This window comes from Stegodyphus dumicola, chromosome 12 (genome assembly GCF_044657685.1).
Source record: "Stegodyphus dumicola isolate Sdum_Otavi_A_Nest chromosome 12, ASM4465768v1".
In the NCBI taxonomy this organism is placed as follows: domain Eukaryota; kingdom Metazoa; phylum Arthropoda; class Arachnida; order Araneae; family Eresidae; genus Stegodyphus; species Stegodyphus dumicola.
In genome coordinates, this window is record NC_140779.1 from 45268482 (window position 1) to 45290972 (window position 22491).

At 29.0% G+C, this 22491-nt stretch overlaps 1 protein-coding gene across 8 annotated transcripts in view; it reads right to left on the minus strand.

Annotated features, from left to right (window-relative positions):
- Positions 1-1395: 1395 nt before the first annotated feature.
- Positions 1396-22491, minus strand: part of LOC118182299 (galactosylgalactosylxylosylprotein 3-beta-glucuronosyltransferase I-like) — a 68355-nt gene continuing 47259 nt past the window's right edge. For all 8 annotated transcript variants that reach the window (XM_035351633.2, XM_035351628.2, XM_035351635.2 and 5 more), the window contains 5 exons: positions 21610-21683; positions 11358-11543; positions 9178-9459; positions 8101-8391; positions 1396-1667 (listed from right to left, as the gene is read on the minus strand). In XM_035351633.2, the coding sequence (XP_035207524.1) occupies positions 1578-1667; positions 8101-8391; positions 9178-9459; positions 11358-11543; positions 21610-21683 (923 nt within the window). In that variant the 3' untranslated portion in view covers positions 1396-1577. The remainder of the gene's footprint in view (positions 1668-8100; positions 8392-9177; positions 9460-11357; positions 11544-21609; positions 21684-22491) is intronic.

Genomic DNA, 22491 nt, shown 5'->3' on the forward strand with positions numbered 1-22491 from the left:
AAATTTTTGGTTGACTGTTCTTTATTTTTGCTTTAAATATCTGAGGCAAATCATCTCTACAGTATTTGTATATGTAAAAACAAGAAAAATTAACTAAATACAATTTTTTTTATCAGATTCACAAACTAAACTAGAAGATGAAAATATAATGAAAATCCTTCTTAAGTTTTGCATGTTTGCTATATCAAAACTGATACAACTTGTAAAATTTTTATCAAAATAGTGAGAAGTAGGCCACACATTATGTTCAATAATAGAGTTATAAGAAAAGGTAACACTTTGAGAAAGAGAATAGATATTATTAAAATTGTGCAAGATATATACTTTAGAGAAATAGACAGCTGTAAGTTCAGTGTCTTTTGTCTTATCAAAATCTGTCAGATGAATAGGGTTTGAGAGGTGATTGGTTTAGGTGAAGGTGACAAAGCAAGAGGTGTTAAAGCAACAAGAATCAGTATAATATTCATAAATTTGCAGAATTAATTTCAAAGATTTAAATATAAAAAGTTCTTCATCTGCAAAAGTGCAAATGATGAAAAGAGCCAGCGATAAGAATGAAGGAAATTAAGCTTCTGACGTCATCTATTGATAAAAAATTAAAACTATGAAATAATTTCCTTAAAAGCTGAAGGTAGAGATGGATTGGAATTATTAACTAGAACTGAAAGTTTTTTATGAGTGAAAAGCCTCTAGAAAATCATGTTCGCCTACGGAAGATGTTTTTTGAATAATTTCGGCTGCAGAAAAATGTAAAATGTGATTTTCTGAGCTACGGTATTGGACAACAATGGATATTTGTGTTTCTTTTTCCCTAATATATGCCTGCAAAATTTTAAGGCTACTAAAACTATTTAAAACTAGTCCTGAAAATTTATGAATATCATATTGATTCTTGTTGTTTTAATTCCAATATTGTTATTCAACATGTTATTTTAACTCAAATAGCAAATAGAGTGTACCCTTGAATAATGATGATAAAAATGGAGCAAGTTATATGCATGAATTTAGATATTTGGGAACTAGCAAAAGGTGAAATCTAAAAACAAATTAACCATGTTTTATTTTAATAAAATAGCTGTAATTCTTTTTTTAAATATGGCAAAAATATTTTAATAGAAATATGATGCAATAAAGAAATAATTTCTGGCCTGACTTTGTCTTTGACATGTACTCCATCCAGGTATTTTATCTTCTTATAAAACCACACATTTAGCATGTTCACTAGTTAAAGACTAAGTATTCTGTATACCAGTTCTCTCTTCCCCCCCAAATGAAATTGCTATTGAATATTTTAAATGTAAGCAAACATATAAATTTGATTTTATTAAAATGATTTATATACACAACCCTCCCACTAAAAATTTCATAGTTTCTTACATAAAATAAATACATAAATATTTTACTGAAATGATTTATTTAAATATTAGTGGAAAAAACATATATAAATAAATAATAAAATAATTGTAACAAAATCATAACAATTTGTTATGTACAGATGAACAAAATAGCATTGGCACATTTCTGGGACATCAGGATATGTAAGTAATTTTTTAAACAATGGATACATTTTAAACTCTTCAAACTTCTATATCCTGATTAGAGGGTACTGGTAGTTTCAATTCTTGCTTTAACTTTGGATATTCAGTTCTGGTATGCCATACCAAAACCTATGCATGGGAAAAAAATATTTAAAAGACTTTGCATGTAAAGATATATAAAAGTGCTAAAAATACTCTATATACAAAATATTTGTGTAAAAAAAAAGTAAAAAATATGCTATACACAAAATATTTGATTGAAAGGTTATTAATTTTAGTAAATAAACAACAATAAATATTTTCAAATAGATAAGTAAAATAATTGCCTTAATAACTTAAATGTGATACTTATGACTACTTTAATTCTAGTTTTTTTTTTTTTTTTAAATTAGTATTTCAAATATATGCCTTAACTCACTCCCGTGTTCACCTGAGGTACTTTGGGATGAAAAAACAGAGTTCGTACACATTTCTGCACATACAAATGAAGTACTTTTAAGGACCACTAATGAAAAAAATTAAGAACCTATAATTACTTTTGTAATACCATCCCAAGAATAAAATAGATCCGTAAGTAAGATGTATCATTATTAAATATAATTATGAAACAACTTTATAGAATTTATCAAGTAGAATTAAATATAATAGATAATAATAGTTGAGACATATTTAAGTAAAGATTAGTGACATTTTATTAATGTTTTACAAATAGCTAGCTTTATGCTGACTTTTCTTTTATGTCTCATTTTAATACTAATTTGCTCAAGTTAGAGGTTTAATAAATAGCAGCAGATTTTATGTGAAACGGCATAGGTTAAAATCAGAAGTCATAATCATAATCGACATGATCCATCACAGAAGATTTGCTGTTGCCGCCACTTCTGCTTACCTAGAGAGAGACCTGCTGGTCAGAACAGACCTGAATGCCTAATGTAGGTCTGGTTGGCAAGTTTTAAAAGTTAGTTATGCTCTGTCTGTCGCACGCAGTTAGTGTGTAAAGTTTCTGGGGTTGTAACCCAGTTGATATACTTAATGATTATAATAAGCCACTAAAACACCAGAGGTGATGAGTTGTTTTGTATTATTTTCAGTTTCACTGGTTGCGAAAAATAAGTTTTACATTAATTTTTACATTTTTATGTTATATCTTGTGATCACGATAAGAATTGACGAAAGACAACTCGTTTTAACATACAGAGATAACTTTTAAGATGAGTAGTTATTAATTAAATTAGGTAGTTAGATAACTTTAATAATTATAGATTTACATGGCCACTACAGTCAAAAGTCGTTAATTCGGACACCCATAATCCGGAATGATCTATAATCCGGACCTCAAAGCTACAAACTTTCTGCGCATGCGTCGCGTTGACGCATGCGCATAGGCGTTTACGCGTGCGCATAAGACCTTTACAGCTTCCAATATGCGTGTGCATAATACGTCTATGTATGCGCGTTTAATCTATAACGGACGGTATAAGCTAAGCTAAAATTATCTAATTCAGTTAATGTTGCAGATTGCATTGTTCCTTAATCTTCGAATTGGATCCACCTTATTTATTTTTTGCAGACTGTTAGAGCAATTTTATAAAAGTAAGCTTGAACTTTCGATTATGTCAAATAGAATTTCTGATATATATTTACTAATATGTAAAGGATCTACAAAGCGAAAGTATGTTTTGAAATTCGAAATCTGTTTATCAATTTCACGCTGCTCTGCGGGGGGAGGGAAACAACGCGGCACGCAATGAATTGGAAGTTGATCTGTCAGCACTATCATTATCTTCAGGGCAGATGTTTTTATTTTATTTGGCTTATAATTCCTTACTAAATGTAGTATTTCATCTCGATCTACTCTCTTTGATATGATTTAAATCAAGTTCCTTGTCATTATAACTCGCTTCCAATAGTGAAGAAAGTGACAGAGTTTGTAACTAAACAAGAAATTATGTCTGTTTAATAGAATTAAAGAGAAAGTATTATCACATGATACGAAGCAACTTAAACAGCTTACATTGAAAGAAAGGTTTAATTAAGTAAACAAATAAAGCTATTTCTTTTTGTAAATTTTGATACCCTTTAGATCATAATTGTTCTTTATTTCATAAATTACGGTTTCATATTTTTAATTTTATAATCTCTGCATGCCATCTTACCAGATTTAAAGTGATGATCTATAATCCGGAAAAATCGGTAATCCGGAATCGCCGAAGTCCTGACGAGTCCGGATTAACGACTTTTGACTGTATTAAATTTTATTTATTTTTGAAAAATATTTGTCAAAAAGCACTATTAAAATTATTATCTAATAACATTTCACATTTTAGAACACTTGTAGTTTATGACTATCTTAAACAATACTAGGATAATTACATATTTAAAACTAAAAAAAATTATGTTTTGTACAACAAAGTATTTATGCAATTTGTAGCCGTCCCAGATATTTTGGCAAATTTATGTCAATTTCCTTCTCTCTAAGCATCTTTTCTAACAACAAAAAATTTGTTTCAATATGCAAACCAATGTTCCCACTAGTTTCTGCTTTATTTCCTACCTTGTCAATCTATTAACAATGCACCTATGAGGTTTTTCTTGATTTAGCAAAAGTTAAACAGTCCAAAACTTCTGACAGGTATGCAGCAAATTTCTGCATGTTCCATGTCTGAAAGTAACTACAAAGTCAGATAAAGGTTTAAATAAACGTCTTTTATTGAAATGTGAATTAGTAGTTAAAGACTTCACAATTTAATTTTAATCTAAGCTGGCTAAGTAACTCTATCATCATAGCAAATTCAAATGTGGGCAGCAATAATGCAAAGAAAAATAATTACAAATTATCATAGCTGATAGCAATTAATGCAGCATGCAAGTGGAGGTAAGAAACACACTGTTTTACAATCCCTAAACCTCAGTTAAATACTATCTAGCAATTTACATTCTGGTGAGGAAACAGAAAAGAGAAGTTTTAGTAAAAGTTGAAATTATTAACAACTGGTTAATTTACATAATTGTAACTGTATATATCTTTGAAGAATAATTTTCTTTCTCTTTATGTATTCAGTTTCTTTCTTCCATATGTTTCCTCTTCATTTTAGAATTTTCGTATTTAATTAAAGATATCTATTATTCTAAAAAGCTACATGCATTTAGAATGCATAGCTGTTAATTTTTTTAGTAATATGAACATTGAGAATAAATATGAAATGATATATGGTCAGTTCTGGTTACAGAGCCGGTATAGCAGAATTTTTAGAATTTAATGATGCACTGAATATTAAATTCTAGAAATGTTGAAATTACTGGAATTTAGGGTAAGCACTGGGAGCAGAATTTAGGATCCACAGAAATTGCATCAGGTGCGAAAATATCTAGAGAATTGAGGGATAAGGTTAGTCTTTTAAATTGTCAGTTTTCAATTTCTTTCTGTACATGCCTGTTTTATGATAAAATTATTTTTGATATTTTCCATGCTTGTGCCTAGTGAAAATAAGGGAAGATAAATGAACCATAAAAAACCATCATGCAGGGTTCATCTGATTATATTCAGTGTTTTCAAATGCTTAACATATGATTAGCCCAAACATAGAGAGCAAGCAGCTCCAGTTTCCATTTCAAAGCATGCTTCCTTCTCCCTCCCCACAATTAGTAACCATTACCAATCAACATTTCAAAAAAATACTTTCAAATATTATCTGAGGTGGAAATCTAATGCTTTAGAGTCTGAAAATGATTTTAAAACACTCAGATTGCCCTCTTTTGTTCGAGCTGCTAATGAGTAGGGCTGTTTACTAAAATTTAATATATTTTTGCAAAGGTGTTTTCCAAGAACCTTTTGTAAAGGAAAAGGAATAATGAGTTATTTTCACCTTGTATATTGATTTTCTTAATGTTTTTTGCCTTAATACTAAAACTGGTATTTTGTTTTTTATTCCAGTTGGCACATTACCCACTTGCATATTAAAATCTTATTTGGAGACATTACATATTGCAAATAATAATAATGGGAACATGGGTTTGCATGAAAAATCTGTAAATTGAATTATGGCTCAGAAACTGCTATGAAAATAGTCATGAATAATTCATTACTCATTTAATATGTATAACTTTCATTTAAATTTGCATTATTCAAATTCAGAAATGTAGAAATTCTTTTGCAAAATCTTTGAAAAAAATTCTTTGGTTAGTTGTTAAAATCTTGACAACAAAAATTAATTCTTTATTATTATCAGAAAGTTAAACCAGCAATTATGAGCTAAATATTAAATAATTAAAAGCTAATTATTATAATTAAATTGAACTGAATTGGAAAGCACTGATTTCACCAAACAGATTCTAATGAACCATCTTATTTCATTAATTGCTTTCAGACTCACATGTAATTGTGCTCTGTAAATTACTTACTGAAATAAATAAAAAAACTAAGCATGCATAAGAAATTGGCTTAACAATGAAGTATTTAAAAAATTACTTCCAAAAGCTCAGCTTCCAATATTTTTTAAAGTAAGAAAATATATAAAAATGCTTAATTTTCTTGTAACTGCATCTAATTTAATCATTTTTAATCATATATAAATTTTTGCTAATTTCATTGCTTCAGTTTTTCTCATTCTAATACTTAATATATGTGGTAAATGTAATTTTATTTCTAAGTGGCACATACTTCAAAAATGCTGTTTACATCTAATGAAAAATTTGGATTTCTTTGTTATGTACTAAATAAAAAAAGCATAATTGTAAATGTTTAGAATTATGTTTTGAGTGGCTTATTTTATGGATCTTTTTAATGATTAAATTTTGACACAGATACTTAACAAATGAAACATGAAGTTATACTACTGTAATTAATGTAAAGGATTTTATACTGCATAATGAGTGGGAATGAAGTTAAAATATATTAATAAATTCAAATATTTTTATATAACATGATACCTGTATTAATTAATTTCATAAAGTCTGCACAAGAATTATATTTTGAAGAGAGTTAATGACAGAAAAGAAAATAATAAACTGGCAATTTGAAAATTTCAGATTACAGTTTAATGCTTTAAGAGGAATTCTAGCATTTTAAAATACTAAAAATATAATACATTATAAAAAAGGACTGCACAAATTATTTCATATTATGATGTGGCATAAGATCTTAATTTTCCTGATATTTTCATACCTTTATTTTTATTACCATTTTATATAAAAAATTCAGAAACATTTTTAAAGTGGGACAAATATTTCACTTCTTTTTTAATATTATCTCTTATTGCTACATTTAATAAAATTAAAACTGTATTATAAAAAAAATAATTTTGAAAAGCTTTGTTGCTTATTTATAATTTTTATTTAGTAAAAACAGGAAAGTAAGAAAATGTTAAAAAATTAAATACCTTATTCTGCATATAAAAGCAGCACTCTAAGAACCCCCCCTCCCCAAAGCTGAGTGAAAGATAAAAAAGATCTCAGATGTAAAAAAAAAAAAAAAAAAAAAAAAAAAAAAAAAAAAAAAAAAAAAACTTCTTTGATGTAATTAAAAATAGAAACTTTAAAATAACACTTAAATTAACTGAAGTGTATTTAAAGAGCTCCTCAAAATAGAATAATAACACTAATAAAATTTTTCAAAAAATTATACATTCCTTAAGAAAGGGGAATGAATGTTTCACATCACTGTATTTATAATAAATTTCAGTGTAGTCTCATATCACTTTATTTTACTTTTGCTTTGTTTATTTTTCAATAAATGACCTAGATTCACATTTTACATTTGATTACTTTAATTATAAGACAAAACATTTGCTTTTGTGCAAAATGTTCTAATAAAAGTAAGAATTATTATTAAAAAAAAAGAAATGGTAAGCAGTATTTGCATGAAAACTGCTGTAATGAAAACAATTAGAATGTTTTCACAAATCTAATGCTTGAAGTTTTGTATACAGGGTTGAGGACAAAATTGATGGTTTGCATAATATGGATGTAAGGATAATAGAGATATATGGGTTTACTTAGCTGTGTACTTCAAAATTTTATTAAAAAATCATTAAAATTTTGTTAACCCAATGTCTTAAAAAATCCCCCCCCAAAGAAATTATCTAGGAATATTAGACCCTACGACTTAGTCAGCTAACTAGGATTTTTAATTCTAACTTATCAATTTTAGGCCCTTTTTAAAGTAAGTTTTATTAATCAATTTAAAATTTTTAAAAGGTCAAGCCTAATATAATTAAAGCTTAAATAGTTAACTGAATATTTCTTCTGAATACAAACTTTTTTTTTTTTTTTACTAAATTTGTTATTTTTGAAATAATCAAAACTCTAATCTTTTTTCCCTTCATAAGCTCCAATCTAGATTAAAAAATAATAATAAAAAATCCACACCCATAAGTTTAGTAATAACTAAAAAAGGAAAGTAATAAAAATATGGCTTTTAAGATTCTTTAAGAATTTTATTGAAACGGAGTTTAGTATTTATTACCTTAACAACTATGCACCATTATTACAGTACAGCTTATAAATTTAAAAGAAATATCCTAACAATATTTAAACAACCAGTAGTTAATATTTTAGTTGTTACCTTTGTACAGTTGTTTGCTTTTGGTTCAAGTTGATCAAGAGTGACTAGACTTTTCAAGAGTTTGCTTTCCTGATAACCTCGAGGAACAGAAAGACTAAATCCTGCTTCTGGATGGTTAAGTATTAAAGTGAGATTCACAGCAAATCCAGCCATGTCAATGGGAAAAGGTCGGGTAGGTTTCCACACTGTATTCCAACCAATAACTTTACCATCTTTCACTAATGGTCTTTCCACCATCAGACCACCTACTAATCCAACTGGCCAAACAGATACCATTTTTGTATATCTCATCTGAAGATTAAATATGGAGAATAAATATAAAATTTTACATTTTTAATACTCAAAAGACATAAATATTAAAAGTATTGAAAATTTACAACAAAATATTGGAAACTGATTCTGAAATACTTGAGATGCATTTCAGCATGAATTATATATATATACAGAATTATGAAAACGCATTTCATATTCTCAACTAAAACTTGAGTTATAACAAAGTGCTAAGGATGTAAAAAATGAAAATTCAAATTTATTTTATTAAATTATTACAAAAGCATTACATAATAATTAATGTTTTAACAATCATTAATATGGATGCCTCTAAATAAATATAAATGTAGATGTAAAGAATGTCCTAAATTTACATTGGTTGTGTCACATATCAAAGGCTGTGTGACATGTTCTGTTAAACAGCATTCAAGATTCTTCTAGATATCGCAGAAAATAAATCTTGAATAAGCTTTTTGAGAGGGTGAAAGCAAGAATATTTGCAAAGCAGCTTAATATTAGTTTTAATAACACACATGAGTTATAAGTAATACTAATGAGTATGTTAAAAATTACTGTGTCATTGACAATTCTTATATTGATGTAAGGAGAAATACTATAATACATATTTCTTTATACCTAATTTATTGGGTTTCTTACACCGATTTTTAAGTGAAACACATATGGTTAAGGTTTATGTTCACATTAATCTAAAAATATCGGTACTTTACAAAATTCTTGTTTTATTCACAGAAGGATTACATAAAAACATACTTTTAAAATCTAACTTTTAGAACAATTTTTTCTTACTTCTTCAAAAAGCTCTAAATCATATGTATTATCATCATCTGCAAAATAAACCACGCCTTTTGCTTCAGGAGGCATGTGTCTTCGCAGCCAATTCAAAGCCAAATTACGTTGAAGCACACCCTTGGGTTTCAGCCAGTTTGGATCTTCTTTTTTCATTTTCATTGCTTCAGGGGTAGGTATGTTCAAATGAGTAAAAGATATTCTTGTCTTTGCCAAAAAATTTGTTACCAATGCTGTTTTATTCACAGAATCTTCAACAATTATCCAATGAATATTGGATACCTACATCAAAATATAAAATACTATATTGTGCAAGATTAAAAAGTTAACTATATTACATACATAAATATGAAGTGCATTCATAGACCACAAGAATTTCTTACATGTAATTTCTTAAATTAAAAGTTTTCATTTAAAAATAAGTTATGTAACTAATATTAATTAACAGATACATGATTACACCAATAAAATTTTTAATTAGATTAAAAATCATATTTATATTTTAATTTTAAGATACATAATACCATGATAGTTTGTTTAATATTTTTTAAATGCAGAACAACAGAAAATCAAGATAAATACCATGTTCCAAACAACTAAATGGTTAACACTTTAGTGTATGTTACACCAAAAATAAGTTTGCTAAATTTATTTTAACTTTAAAGACTGAAATTTCAATTTAAATTGTAAACCCATTGAATGGAAGACAAATCAATGTATATGAGTACACACACTCACATATATATAGAGAGAAGAATAATAATATAGAATATACAAATATACATGCATGTGTATACTTCACATTTCCTAAATTAAACTTTTACTGTCTCCAAATAAAAATATCTTTATTACATTAAATGAATCACTGTGATTACCTCAGAAATGTAGTCCTGTATTCTTGCTGCCATAAATATTTGTCTTAAGATATTTTACCAGCTGAAATACTAAAATGGTTTCAGATAATTTTGCTCTTATTTGAAATTCAACTTTGTAGGAAATAAAAAGTTTCACAAACTTTTCATCAAAATTTTAAAATGTTTTAATTTATACTTTTTCTTATAATATTACTAAAAATTAAATTCAGATTTTTCATTTACATTATGTTAGAGTGGTCCTATTTACCTGCATTGAAAAATTTGATATCAAATTTTATCAGATAAACCATAATATAAAATGGGTGATGATACTAAATTATTGTGCCATACAAAGATATATTAATTTAAAAAAAAAAAAAAAAAAGATAGCAGCTACTGTAACAAAAAACGATAAGTAGAACCAGTGTTATAATTTAATGCCCACTATTTCATAATTATCAATAATTACAATGCTTCTTATAATATTTAATGAAACAAATATAAATGCAGAAACTATATATACTTATAAAAATTACATAATTATAAATGTGCATTTGTTTAAAATACATATTTAATGAAACCACCTTGGTGCAATCTGGTCCCCCCCTTTTTTTTTCCATTGAAAAAGTAAAACTTAATTATCGGGTACCAGCTGGTGTTTTTCATGCCACTTTTTTAAAAGGTTCCCAAAATATCATTATTTATTGTAAGTCAGCAAACATCATCAACGTATCAAAATAAAACAAACTTTAAAAACACAAGATAAAAATTTCAGGTATTAAATAAAAATTACATGATACATTAAAATATGTATATGGAGAGAACAGAATGAAATAATTACAAAACGATTTCTCAAAAAAGTTTTTTTTAAATTTGTTTAATGAATGTAAACAAATATTTTGTTTACATTGTTGAAATAGACATAAAGGTAGCCAAATAAAATGTTTCTCTCCAAAATGAGTTTGAAAACACTCTCCAAAGTCAACAACAATGGTACTTTTTTGTAGGGGTATGAATTCAGAAAGTACCTGCCTTTCCTTCAGCCATTGTATGCTTTGCAAGTAAAAAACAATCAATTTGCTTCCCCTACCCCAATTTTTTGTAAAAATTCAATTCTCTTATGATTTTTTTCTTTAATTAAAAAAAGCTATTATTGTAATCTTATATAATAGTGAAGAAATTCAAAATAAACTTTCATAAAAGGAAATATCAGTATTCTATTTTGTGAGCTGAATTTGTAATACATTGTATCTTAATATGTCACAAATTTCTAAAAGATACAAATAATTAAAAAACTTGCAACTCTAATTCACAAAATAGTCATACCAATAAAAGTGTATGAGACATCTTTGTTAGTTCAGCTTTCTGTACAGGTCTTGCATATGTAGGAGTGATAATATATATTACTGGTCTGCTTTCATATCCATTAACAGTTTTCTGTAAAATTCTTAATAATTTGGTACATTGAGGTTCATTTTTTACTAGATCAAAGATGCGCAGAAGAAGGAAATTCTAAAAGAAATAATTCAGTGTTATTAAAATTATTGCCATTGTATATAAATAATATATGGAATACAAATAATTTTTAAAAGGAAAATTTCTAACCCTTCCAAGAAGTTTCATATATTACGCTGCTGAAAATTTATCAGTAAATATATAAAGAAAGAAATATAGAATCAATTTTTCACAAAGACAAAAAATTGAAATTCATAAGTTATAAATTTCAAAAAATCCTATAAATGTACAAAAGAAGAATTTAAAAAATGTTAAAACTAAAATTCTTCAAACAAGTAAAACCCACATTAAAAAATTAATGAACAAAAAAGAAAATGAAAGAAGAGTAATTTAATCAAGTTAAATGCCATGTCATCACAAGGAAGAAACATTGAAACCAATGAAAATCTTTCTTCAATAAAAATCCTTTATTTTCTGTATCCAGAATTAGCTAATGAACCATTCCAATGTATTTTAATTATAATAGTTCACCCAAAAATTCTGACCCCTCCCCAAAGCGAAAGAAAATGGCAAAAATACGAAGTAAAAACATACAAAAAAAAAACAACTTCTAATTTAGAAAGAATCTTAATTAATTGAATAAAATACATCGGAATTATACATTGGAATACTTTGATTAAAATACATTGGAATGGTTCATCAGCTAATTCTGGATACAGAAAATCAAGGATTTTTTATGGAAGAAAGATTTTAATTAGTTTTAATTTGAAATTTCAATGTTTCCTCCTCCTGATGATGTGGCACTGAAATTGAATTCCTCTTCTTTCATTATTTGTTCATTTTTTTAATTTGGGTTTTACTTGTTTGAAGAATTTTAGTTTTAACATTTGTTAAATTCTTCTTTTGTACATTTATAGGATTTTTTTTAATTTATTGCTTATGAATTCCAGTTTTTGGGCTTTGTGAAAAATTGGGTCTAAATTTATTTCTTTATATACTTACTGATCAATAATACATGAAATATATAATAAATAAAATAAACGTAAATCAGTATAATAACAATAAATTAATTTAATTATGAATACAAGGAAAATTGATTTTAGATGACTGAGATATTTTGACACTTTTTCCTCATTTAGTTTTCATTCCATGTATTTAACATTTGATTTTAAAATTAATGAAAATGTAAACTGTCAAACAAATTTCTGTGACAGAAGCAAATAGGGGAACAAAATGATGTAAAAAATTATTGCATTATTTATTAAATAAAGTTTAAAAATTCTAGAAAGGAAGTACACATCTGCTACAAACGGAGTTCAAAAAGCAAGGCTTGCTTTTATTTTCTTAAATGCATACTTCCATTTACAAAGTTTCACAAATTTAGATAAAGAATTTTGTGCGAAGTTTTAGTGCTATAATGAGTTTGAAAGGGGGACCTCTATATGGTTTCCCCTGAGCAAGATGCCTAATTAACATAACATTCATCATGCTTTAATTTGTTAAATGCAAAATATTTTATATCCTTATTTGAAATTTCATGAAAATATTACAAAACAAAGATGCTGATTTCTTACTTTACAGATCACTTTTTAAGTCATATTTTTTAGTAAAATAAAATATTCCCTTAAAATTCTCTAAATTCTTTTAAATTAAGGTAATGTAACCTTCCCTCCCCTCCCCCCGAAAAAAAGAGAAAAAGCTTCTTGTTTTCAGAATTAGTTTAATACTTTACAAAACTGCACTTATTGTTACTTTGTTACCAACTTAAGCCAGTTGTCAGAAGATATTAATTACTTACATCTTATTGAATTTTGCCCATTAGATACAGATTTTTTTTAATTTAATTATTACAACGTAACAAACATTTTTCTGCAAGAAGATTATATAACAGGTTAAATTTTGTACTTACAAAAGTACTCTATATCCAGAGACTTCAGCTAATCTCATAGACCTCTCAATCTTATTTTAGAAACTTTGCAAACAAAAGTGCATATCTGGGATCAATATTTAAGGCAATATAGACTGTTAACCACCTCTTTCAAAAACTTATTCATTTACTATTTAAAACATATATGTCTATAATGTAAACACCGTTAGTATATAATTTACAAATATATATTAAAAAAGATATTTCTTGTCATGGAAAACATTTCAGAATCCGTGGAAAAGCAAATATGTTATTGGATAACTTTTATGAATTTTATTTTTTAATTCAACTAAAAAACTGAATTACAGCAAAACATAATTCATTTAATCCTTTCCTCGTAAAAAATATATTTATACAAATACCCACACATTTATATATATATATATATATATATATATATAAATGAATACACTTTTAAATCAATGGAAAATAAATAAACAAAAACTGAAAAATATTGCATGCATTATGTTTTAATACCATAATCAATTATTAGTTGATGTATCAGAAATAATTAATATCATTCCTTGTCTGAAAATTTATCACACAGAACAAAAACAGAAATTGGCATTTTTTAGAATACAGTATATTCAGATAATTAAAGTATAATTAAAAGATTAGTTATTATTAAACTATTTAACAATAACCGAAGATTATTTAAGATAATTTTATATACAGTCAAAAGTCGTTAATTCGGACACCCATAATCCAGAATGATCTATGATCCGGACCTCAAAGCCACAAACTTCCTACACATGCGCATAGGCTTATACGCGCGCGCGTAAGACCTTTACGGCTGCGAATATGCATGTGCATAATACGTTTACGCATGCGCATTTAATATATAATGGTCGGTATAAGCAAAGCTAAAATTATTTAATTCAGTTAATGTTGCAGATTGTGTTGTTCCTTAAACTTCGAATTGGATCCGGCTTATTATTTTTTGCAGACTGTTAGAGCAATTTTATAAAAGTAAGCTTGAACTTTTGATTATGTCAAATAGAATTTCCGATATATATTTACTAATATGTAAAGGATCTACAAAGCGAAAGTATGTTACGAAGTTATTAAACAGAAAGTGGAATTGCTGCAAAAAATGGATAAAGGCATATCCTTTGATTATCTAATCATTCCAAAAAATGTTTATCAATTTCATGCTGCTCTGCGGGTGTAGGGAAATGACGTGGCGTGCAATGAATTGGAAGTTGATCTGTCAGCACTATCCTTATCTTCAGGGCATATGTTTTTATTTTATTTGGCTTATAATTCCTTACTAAATATAGTATTTCATCTCGATGTACTCCATCTTTGATATGATTTAAATCAAGTTCCTCGTCATGATAATTCGCTTCCGATGGTGAAGAAAGTGACAGAGGTTATTGAAAACGAAAAAATTTCGTTTGACAAATTAGTCGGTATTCTCGACACAGTAATTATAGGACTTGAACAGCGTAACTTTGTAACTAAACAAGAAATTATCTCTGTTTAATAGAATTAAAGAGAAAGTATTATCACATGAAACGAAGCAACTTAAACAACTTGCATTGAAAGAAATGTTTAATAAAGTAAACAAATAAATATTAAGCTTTTTCTTTTTATAAATTTTGATACCCTTTAGATCATAATTGTTCATTATTTCATAAATTATGGTTTCATACTTTTAATTTTATAATCTCTGCATGCCATCTTACCAGATTTAAACTGATGATCTTTAATCCGGAAAAATCGATAATCCGGAATCGCCGAAGTCCCGACGAGTCTGGATTAACGACTTTTGACTGTATATCAAAGAAATTCTAAAATGGCATTACTAATTCTTGGTTTAGAACAAATATGAATAATTTAAAGGTTTAAAATTTTATTAATTATTTTTCTGAAGAAGTTAAAAATTTTTAATGTGCAATATAATATATGACTTAAAATATTAAATTATCTCTTACTTACATTTTGTTATTTATCATCAAACACCTATATTGTTAATTTTGAACAAAGAGGAGATAATAAAGCTACAAAAATAATCAAAAGAGACTACAACCGAAAAATGTTAGTTCCAAATGCCTTTAATAAGATTCAAGTAAAAATAATTTAGCATACATAGAAGTATATAGAATATTTGATCTCTGAGCTATCAGTAATATAAACCATGTAACAGAGAACAATATTTTGTTGTAAAAATATAAATTCAAAATATAAATGTAATTTGAAACAATTTTCCAGCAACAATATAATAGTCAAGGTTAGTTCCAAAACTTGAAAGGAATTTACAACATTATTAGCAACAGAATATCATCATTATTTCCTTGCTGTCATCTGGGTGGGTAGTTAAATTGCATACATTGACTCAGTAAATTCCTATATGTCAACTCATCAATCTTAGACAGACCTGCTTACAATCTTGGACAGAAACAAGAATGTAGACATAGCTGTCAGACTACCTTTCCTATGATTTTTCTCACCAAGGCAGTAATATAATTTTCAAATAACATCTTCACATATGCACATCATTTGAAATGATAAAACCGAAAATGTTCGAGATAATATTTCGTACAACGGTCCATTATAGGCTGAGCGGTAAAGTCGCTGAACACTGGTAGTTCGGTCCAACTCTTTTAAATAACGGCGAATGGGCTGGATGCATGGGTACTTTCCTCATTTTACGCATGTGTATTGTGTATGCAGTATCTCTTGGATGCATATGTGAATAAAGTGTGCACAGCCCGCGCAAAACAGCTGAAGACTGGTAGTTCGGTCTAAGTTTCGAATAAAGGCGAGCGGCCCGGCAGCATGGCTGTTTTTGTGATTTTCCGCATGTGTATCGTGTATACGGTATCTTCTGGATGCATACGTGAATAATAAACCACTGAACACTGGTAGTTCGGTCCAACTTTCGAATAACGGCGAACGGGTTGGCTTCATGGGTATATTCGTGATTTTATGCATGTGTATCGTGTATGCAGTATCTTCTGGATGCATATGTGAATATAGCGGGCGCAGCCCGCACAAAACCGCTGAACACTGGTAGTTCGGTCCAACTTTAGAATCCCAGCGAACAGGCTGGTTCCATGGGTGTTTTTGTGATTTTATGCATGTGTATCATGTATGCAGTATCTTCTGGATGCATACGTGAATAAAGTGGGCGCAGCCCGCGCAAAACCGCTGAACACTGGTAGTTCGGTCCAACTTTCGAATCCCTGCGCGGGAGCTGACTGCATGGATATTTTCGTGATTTTCGGCATGTGTAACGTGTAGGCAGTATCTTGTGGATGCATACGTCAATAACGCGGCCACAGCCCGGAAAAAATCGCTGAACACTGGTAGTTCGGTCCAAATTTCGAATCCCGTCGAACAAAAGCCGGCTTCACTGGTAGTTCGGTCGAACTTTCGAACTTAAGGCCAATAACAGCGGGCTTGCCTGCTAGTCTTAACATAATATTCAACACTTTACAGCATGTAATTGTAAATTGCTACTGAGAGTTTAAAAGATCCAAAGGACTGTCAAAAAGGTGCCTATGGTATACAAATGGTTTTTCTCAACTGCTTTTAATTTCTTTGAAAATAATACAAATACAGTGAAACCTCTCTAAGATAACTACATACAACTCCAGATGATTTTTATCTTCTGCGGGGATGATTTATTGATGATGTTCAGTACTGCTGTTCAGTTATATTCTTATGCTTTGAAACACTAGTCAATCTTGGAAGTTGTCTTAGGAGGTGGATGCCTGTAGAGGTTCAGTGAATATTTTCATTATCTTATTTAATTTCTAATTATGTATGAAATAAATTTACTGCATGCCAGATTGTTAATTAGATACAGACGTATATGTGCTTGTTGAACCAATCTGGAAAGCATTCGGTGACATTTAACTACATGATAAAGATCTAGATGCAAAAATTAGGTACCAAACACTGAACTTGCCATTCTTAAATCTCATAATTTAATATCTTTGCTCCTAGCACATCATATATGATATTCTTATGTTTTCCTTCACAAGGCCACTATAACAAATATGATACAGGAACAAGATGTTATTGGCAACCCACCATATTATCCTTAATACACCAAAATGGAGTGTTTTATTTGAAATTTTAAAAAGAAATAAATAAGGTTATGATTTTAAGAATCTTACTAGGATTGCGTTGAACAGTCAACATTATTATTATTATGAGTATCACTGTATACTTCTGAATACAAAGCAATACATTTTCCCTAAATTTCCTGCCAAAAAACATGGGGTCATTTTAAATTCACAGTGTATCTCTTTTCTTTACTAAATAGTACAACAAGCTTTAATGAATCTTAAGCTTATCTGTCATGCCTATCATTTTAGCCTTGAATGCCTGCATGCATTTTCAGTGTTGTTAAACAAAAATGCAAAATAATTGTTGTGGTCTTATAATACTTAGTAATTCTTGTGACAAACATTTTTCTTCTCAACATCTGTGAAAGGTTGTAGATTCCCCTTCTGAACTTCATGTAATATACTGTGCTAGAAAAAGATTGTTTAAACACATTATCATCTTGAGTTTATACATTACCTGTATGCAATGGATCATAGTTTTAAGCAACAAAGTTCAACATTGTACTTCAACAGAGGGTGAAAGTATTACTATACTGGAAATTTCAAAATCATGGTTATTCATGGTATGCAAAAGCAACAAACAATTGTGCGCCTTCAATGAAATACTGACACTTCATTGAAATTAACGTTCAGAGGCATCGAAAAGACAAAGAATGTCTTAAAATTACTGATTCAAATAGGAAAGCTTTCAGTGGCTTGCAGAAAGGATATTTTGAGAATGCTGAAATGGAAAAATGTAATAAGTGTGTGAGAAACATAAAGCAATGGCTGTTTCCTATAATGTCATATTAATTAAAATAGATGAAGTAACACAGTAGCACAGTGTCTAAAGCCAACCCTGGGTGGTGTACAAGAAAACTGCAACACAATGATTGTTCTGTGATATCGAAAATCTCTCACTCAGCAATTTCCGGCAGGGTATGAGAAACTGACTGATTATCAGTGACACATTATAAAACTAAAAAGGAATTTAATTACCTCTAGGGCAAATCAGAAATGCTGATGATACTCCTATTTACTTCAACATGCCATCCAATACAACAGTTAAAGGTTGCAACAAGGCTGGTGCCTGTGCATCTAACTATGTATATTACATATCACCAGGACAAACTAACTGCTAATCTTCTGCCTCGAATGGAATTCCTAACGAAAACACTTTGGGGGCCAGTCTGAGGATCTCCTATGTCTCTTCTCCTGCCACCAACATCTCGAAAGGATTTCGGCTCACTGTGTATTTTGAGTCCCCCCTTGCTGCACAGACACTATAGGCTCACAAACATCCATACCTTCTCCAGGATTTGAGCTTAGGCCCTTCAGTATGGAAGTCAACATTACTAACCACTATCCTGTTTGGGCAGCCATCCAGTACAACAGCTGAAGAGAAAGGTATCAAAAGTGTAAATGGTTAGCACTGTAGCCAACAAAAAATTGTGAATCATCATCACATTATGTGTTCTTGCCAACAGAACAAAGATGCGACCTTATGCTGCCACTAGTGTCATATTACCTTGTAAAAGAGCTGATGACCAATAACCTAGTTTTAGATTGGCTCCACACTCTGAAACTGGTGCCAGATGCTTTTCTAAGCAAATGTGGGATGCTACTCCTTAACACTTTCAAGCAGCATCTCACACCAACGGTAAGAAACAAATCCTCGAATTTAACATAGATCCTGGCATCATTCCAAAAATAGCAAGACTTTAAAACTACAAGTGTTAGATGTGGTGGTGAATAATGCCTTTTAAGACCATTTGAAGCAGCTGCACAGCAATTGATTACTTTAAGGTCCTTGATCCCTTTCAGGAAGATAAAGAAGCCTACAGTGTATCTAATTGCAGAATAGAATCAGACTGCTTGGACATGCATACTCAGTGCATCAGCGGTGAATAGCTATAAAATGCGTAGTATAACAAATGCAGCGGATAGGAGTAAAGACAATCCATTATGGGAAGAAAAGGAAAATCATAATGACAGTGTTACCTTAGATTCCAAGGCACGTTCTGTTAAAGAGGACTAAATGGGATCTCTATCTGACTAGGTAGTTTTAAATCTGTAAGTTTCGAAAACATATCTACTACAGTCAAAAGTCGTTAATTCGGACACCCATAATCCGGAATGATCTATAATCCGAACCTCAAAGCTACAAACTTTCTGCGAATGCGTCGATGCGACGTTTATGAGTGCGTGTAAGACCTTTACGGCTGTGAATATGCATGTGCGCAAGTGCATAATACGTTTACGCATGCGCGTTTAATGTATAATGGATGGTATAAGCTAAGCTAAAATGATCTAATTCAGTTAATATTGCAGATTGCATTGTTCCTTAATCTTCGAATTGGATCTGGCTTATTATTTTTTGCAGACTGTTAGAGCAATTTTATAAAAGTAAGCTTGAACTTTCGATTATATCAAATAGAATTTCCGATATATATTTGCTAATATATAAAGGATCTAAAGCAAAAGTATGTTTCGAAATCCGAAATCTGTTTATCAATTTCACACTGCTCGGCGGGGGAAATGCAGCGGCGTGCAATGAATTGGAAGTTAATCTGTCAGCACTATCCTTATCTTCAGGGCAGATGTTTTTATTTTATTTGGCTTATAATTCCTTACTAAATGTAGTATTTCATCTCGATCTACTATCTTTGATATGATTTAAATCAAGTTCCTTGTCATTATAACTCGCTTCCAATAGTGAAGAAAGTGACAGAATTTGTAACTAAACAAGAAATTATGTCTGTTTAATAGAATTAAAGAGAAAGTATTATCACATGAAATGAAGCAACTTAAATAACTTACATTGAAAGAAATGTTTAATAAAGTAAACAAACATATATTAAGCTTTTTCTTTTTGTAAATTTTGATACCCTTTAGATCATAATTGTTCTTTATTTCATAAATTACGGTTTCATATTTTTTTATTTTGTAATTTCTGCATGCCATCTTACCAGATTTAAAATGATGATCATAATCCGGAAAAATCGATAATCTGGAATTGCCCAAATAATAATCTGGAAGTCCCGACGAGTCTGGATTAACGACTTTTTACTTTATATGCTTCATATGTTTCTCTGATAACCCATTTTTAAAGATATGGGGTGTTTTGTATTCAGATGTATATGGCATTTACTATTTTAATCTATGAATGTAAAACATGTAATGTGGATCAACATATTATTCACGGTTTAAAACCGTTTCACACAGTGAAAGGTGCTTCAGTTTCTGGCAGTGTAATTTTGGCATCTAATATGCATTGATCTTTAGAATTTTTAAGCTTCATTAATATATAGAAATACTTTTAATGTATGAATTTAGTTATTATTGCACTATTGTGTTTTGTCTTATTTTAATTTTAATTGTATAAATCAAAACTTTATATATACCCATACACACAGCGATAGTAAGACAGTGTCTTAGTGAGAACAGAGGTAAAAGTGCTTAGTTACCCAATATACAAGCTCATTAAGAAAAAGTTTTGATTTAAGTTCTGAATTAGCTACCTCATCAGCATTATGCAACTCATATAATATGGATTGATCTAAAAATGATGTAGTCCAGAAAAAGGCATTACTATTTTTAGATTAGAGTGGAAAAATACTGAAATTAAAAATGGGGAAATAAGGGGCTACTGCTAATTTAAATTATGATTTTGACTTACATATTTTTTATCTTTCATATACATATAATTTAAATCTATATATAAAGAATACAAATATTTCTACAAAAAGATGATTTTATAGAATTTTTTTTATGTTAAACTTAGTTGCAAAAATCTATTGATCATACAGTGACATTCAGTGCTCCAAGATAATGAGCCCTGGAGGAGCTTTGTTTAAAGAAAACTTTAAATATTCAATAATTATCATATTGTTATGAAGTTTCCCAGCTCAGCTTATTTAAACATCATCAAATATACCTTACATAATACCCAGCTGAAAGCATGCTGCTAAATAATGAAGATTCATCTTCATTGAAAGTTACTGTCTCTGCATGCTGGGGAGTAAAGTTCAGTCAGTAATTCAATACTCTTCGCCAAATTAAAATCTTACATTTCTTAATCAAGTACATTTCATAATCATGCATTTATATTCTTTGAGTAAATATAAAAAATGCATACCTGTTCTTTTTGACAAAGGCCTTGAATATTTGTAGGAATGAACTTTGTTGACTTAACACAAGTATTAAATAATGCTAAAAATAGATAATCAAATAAATATTTAATACAGATATTATGAAAATTTTATGAGTGTATGTCTCACACATTATTGTTTCATTATATGAATGGAACTAAGCAAGAAAAAAGATAAATCTAATAACAGATGCATAAATAATCACTATTTTATTGACAGACAAGCTTTCATGAGTAAAACTAAAAGTGTGATTCAGAAGACAAACAACAAAAATCAGCGTTATTTTTACAAAATTTCCACAGGACTAGTTTCGATGGTTTTACCAAACCACCATCCTCAGCTGCAAAACTGCAAAAATTTTTGCGGTTTTGCAGCTGAGGATGGTGGTTTGGTAAAACCATCGAAACTAGTCCTGTGGAAGTTTTGTAAATATAACGCTGATTTTTGTTGTTTGTCTTCTGAATTAGTATTTATTCGGCGTGTTATTGTGTCTTAATTACTTTAAATATTCGCTTTAATACTGCTTTCCCTTCATATAAATGCTGAGTATTTCTTGTAGCCCATTTTAAATTTTCACATATTTATTCAAGGTTTAAGCCTCCCTCAATTCATAATAATATTACACTTGAATGTTCAAACTTGATCATTAATTGATCACTACGTTCAAGTCTATCACTTCAAATTTGTTGTAGTTGTTTTTATTATATGTTTATCTGATAATTTATATAAAATTGTTTTACATAGATTTTTTTAAACATAATTTAGGGAGAAAATCTATTTCTACAAGAATTCATTTTGATCTAACACAATTTCTGCTTTTTCATTGATCTCTATTTGAATTTAATTCTAGAAGTATTCCTACTCAAATA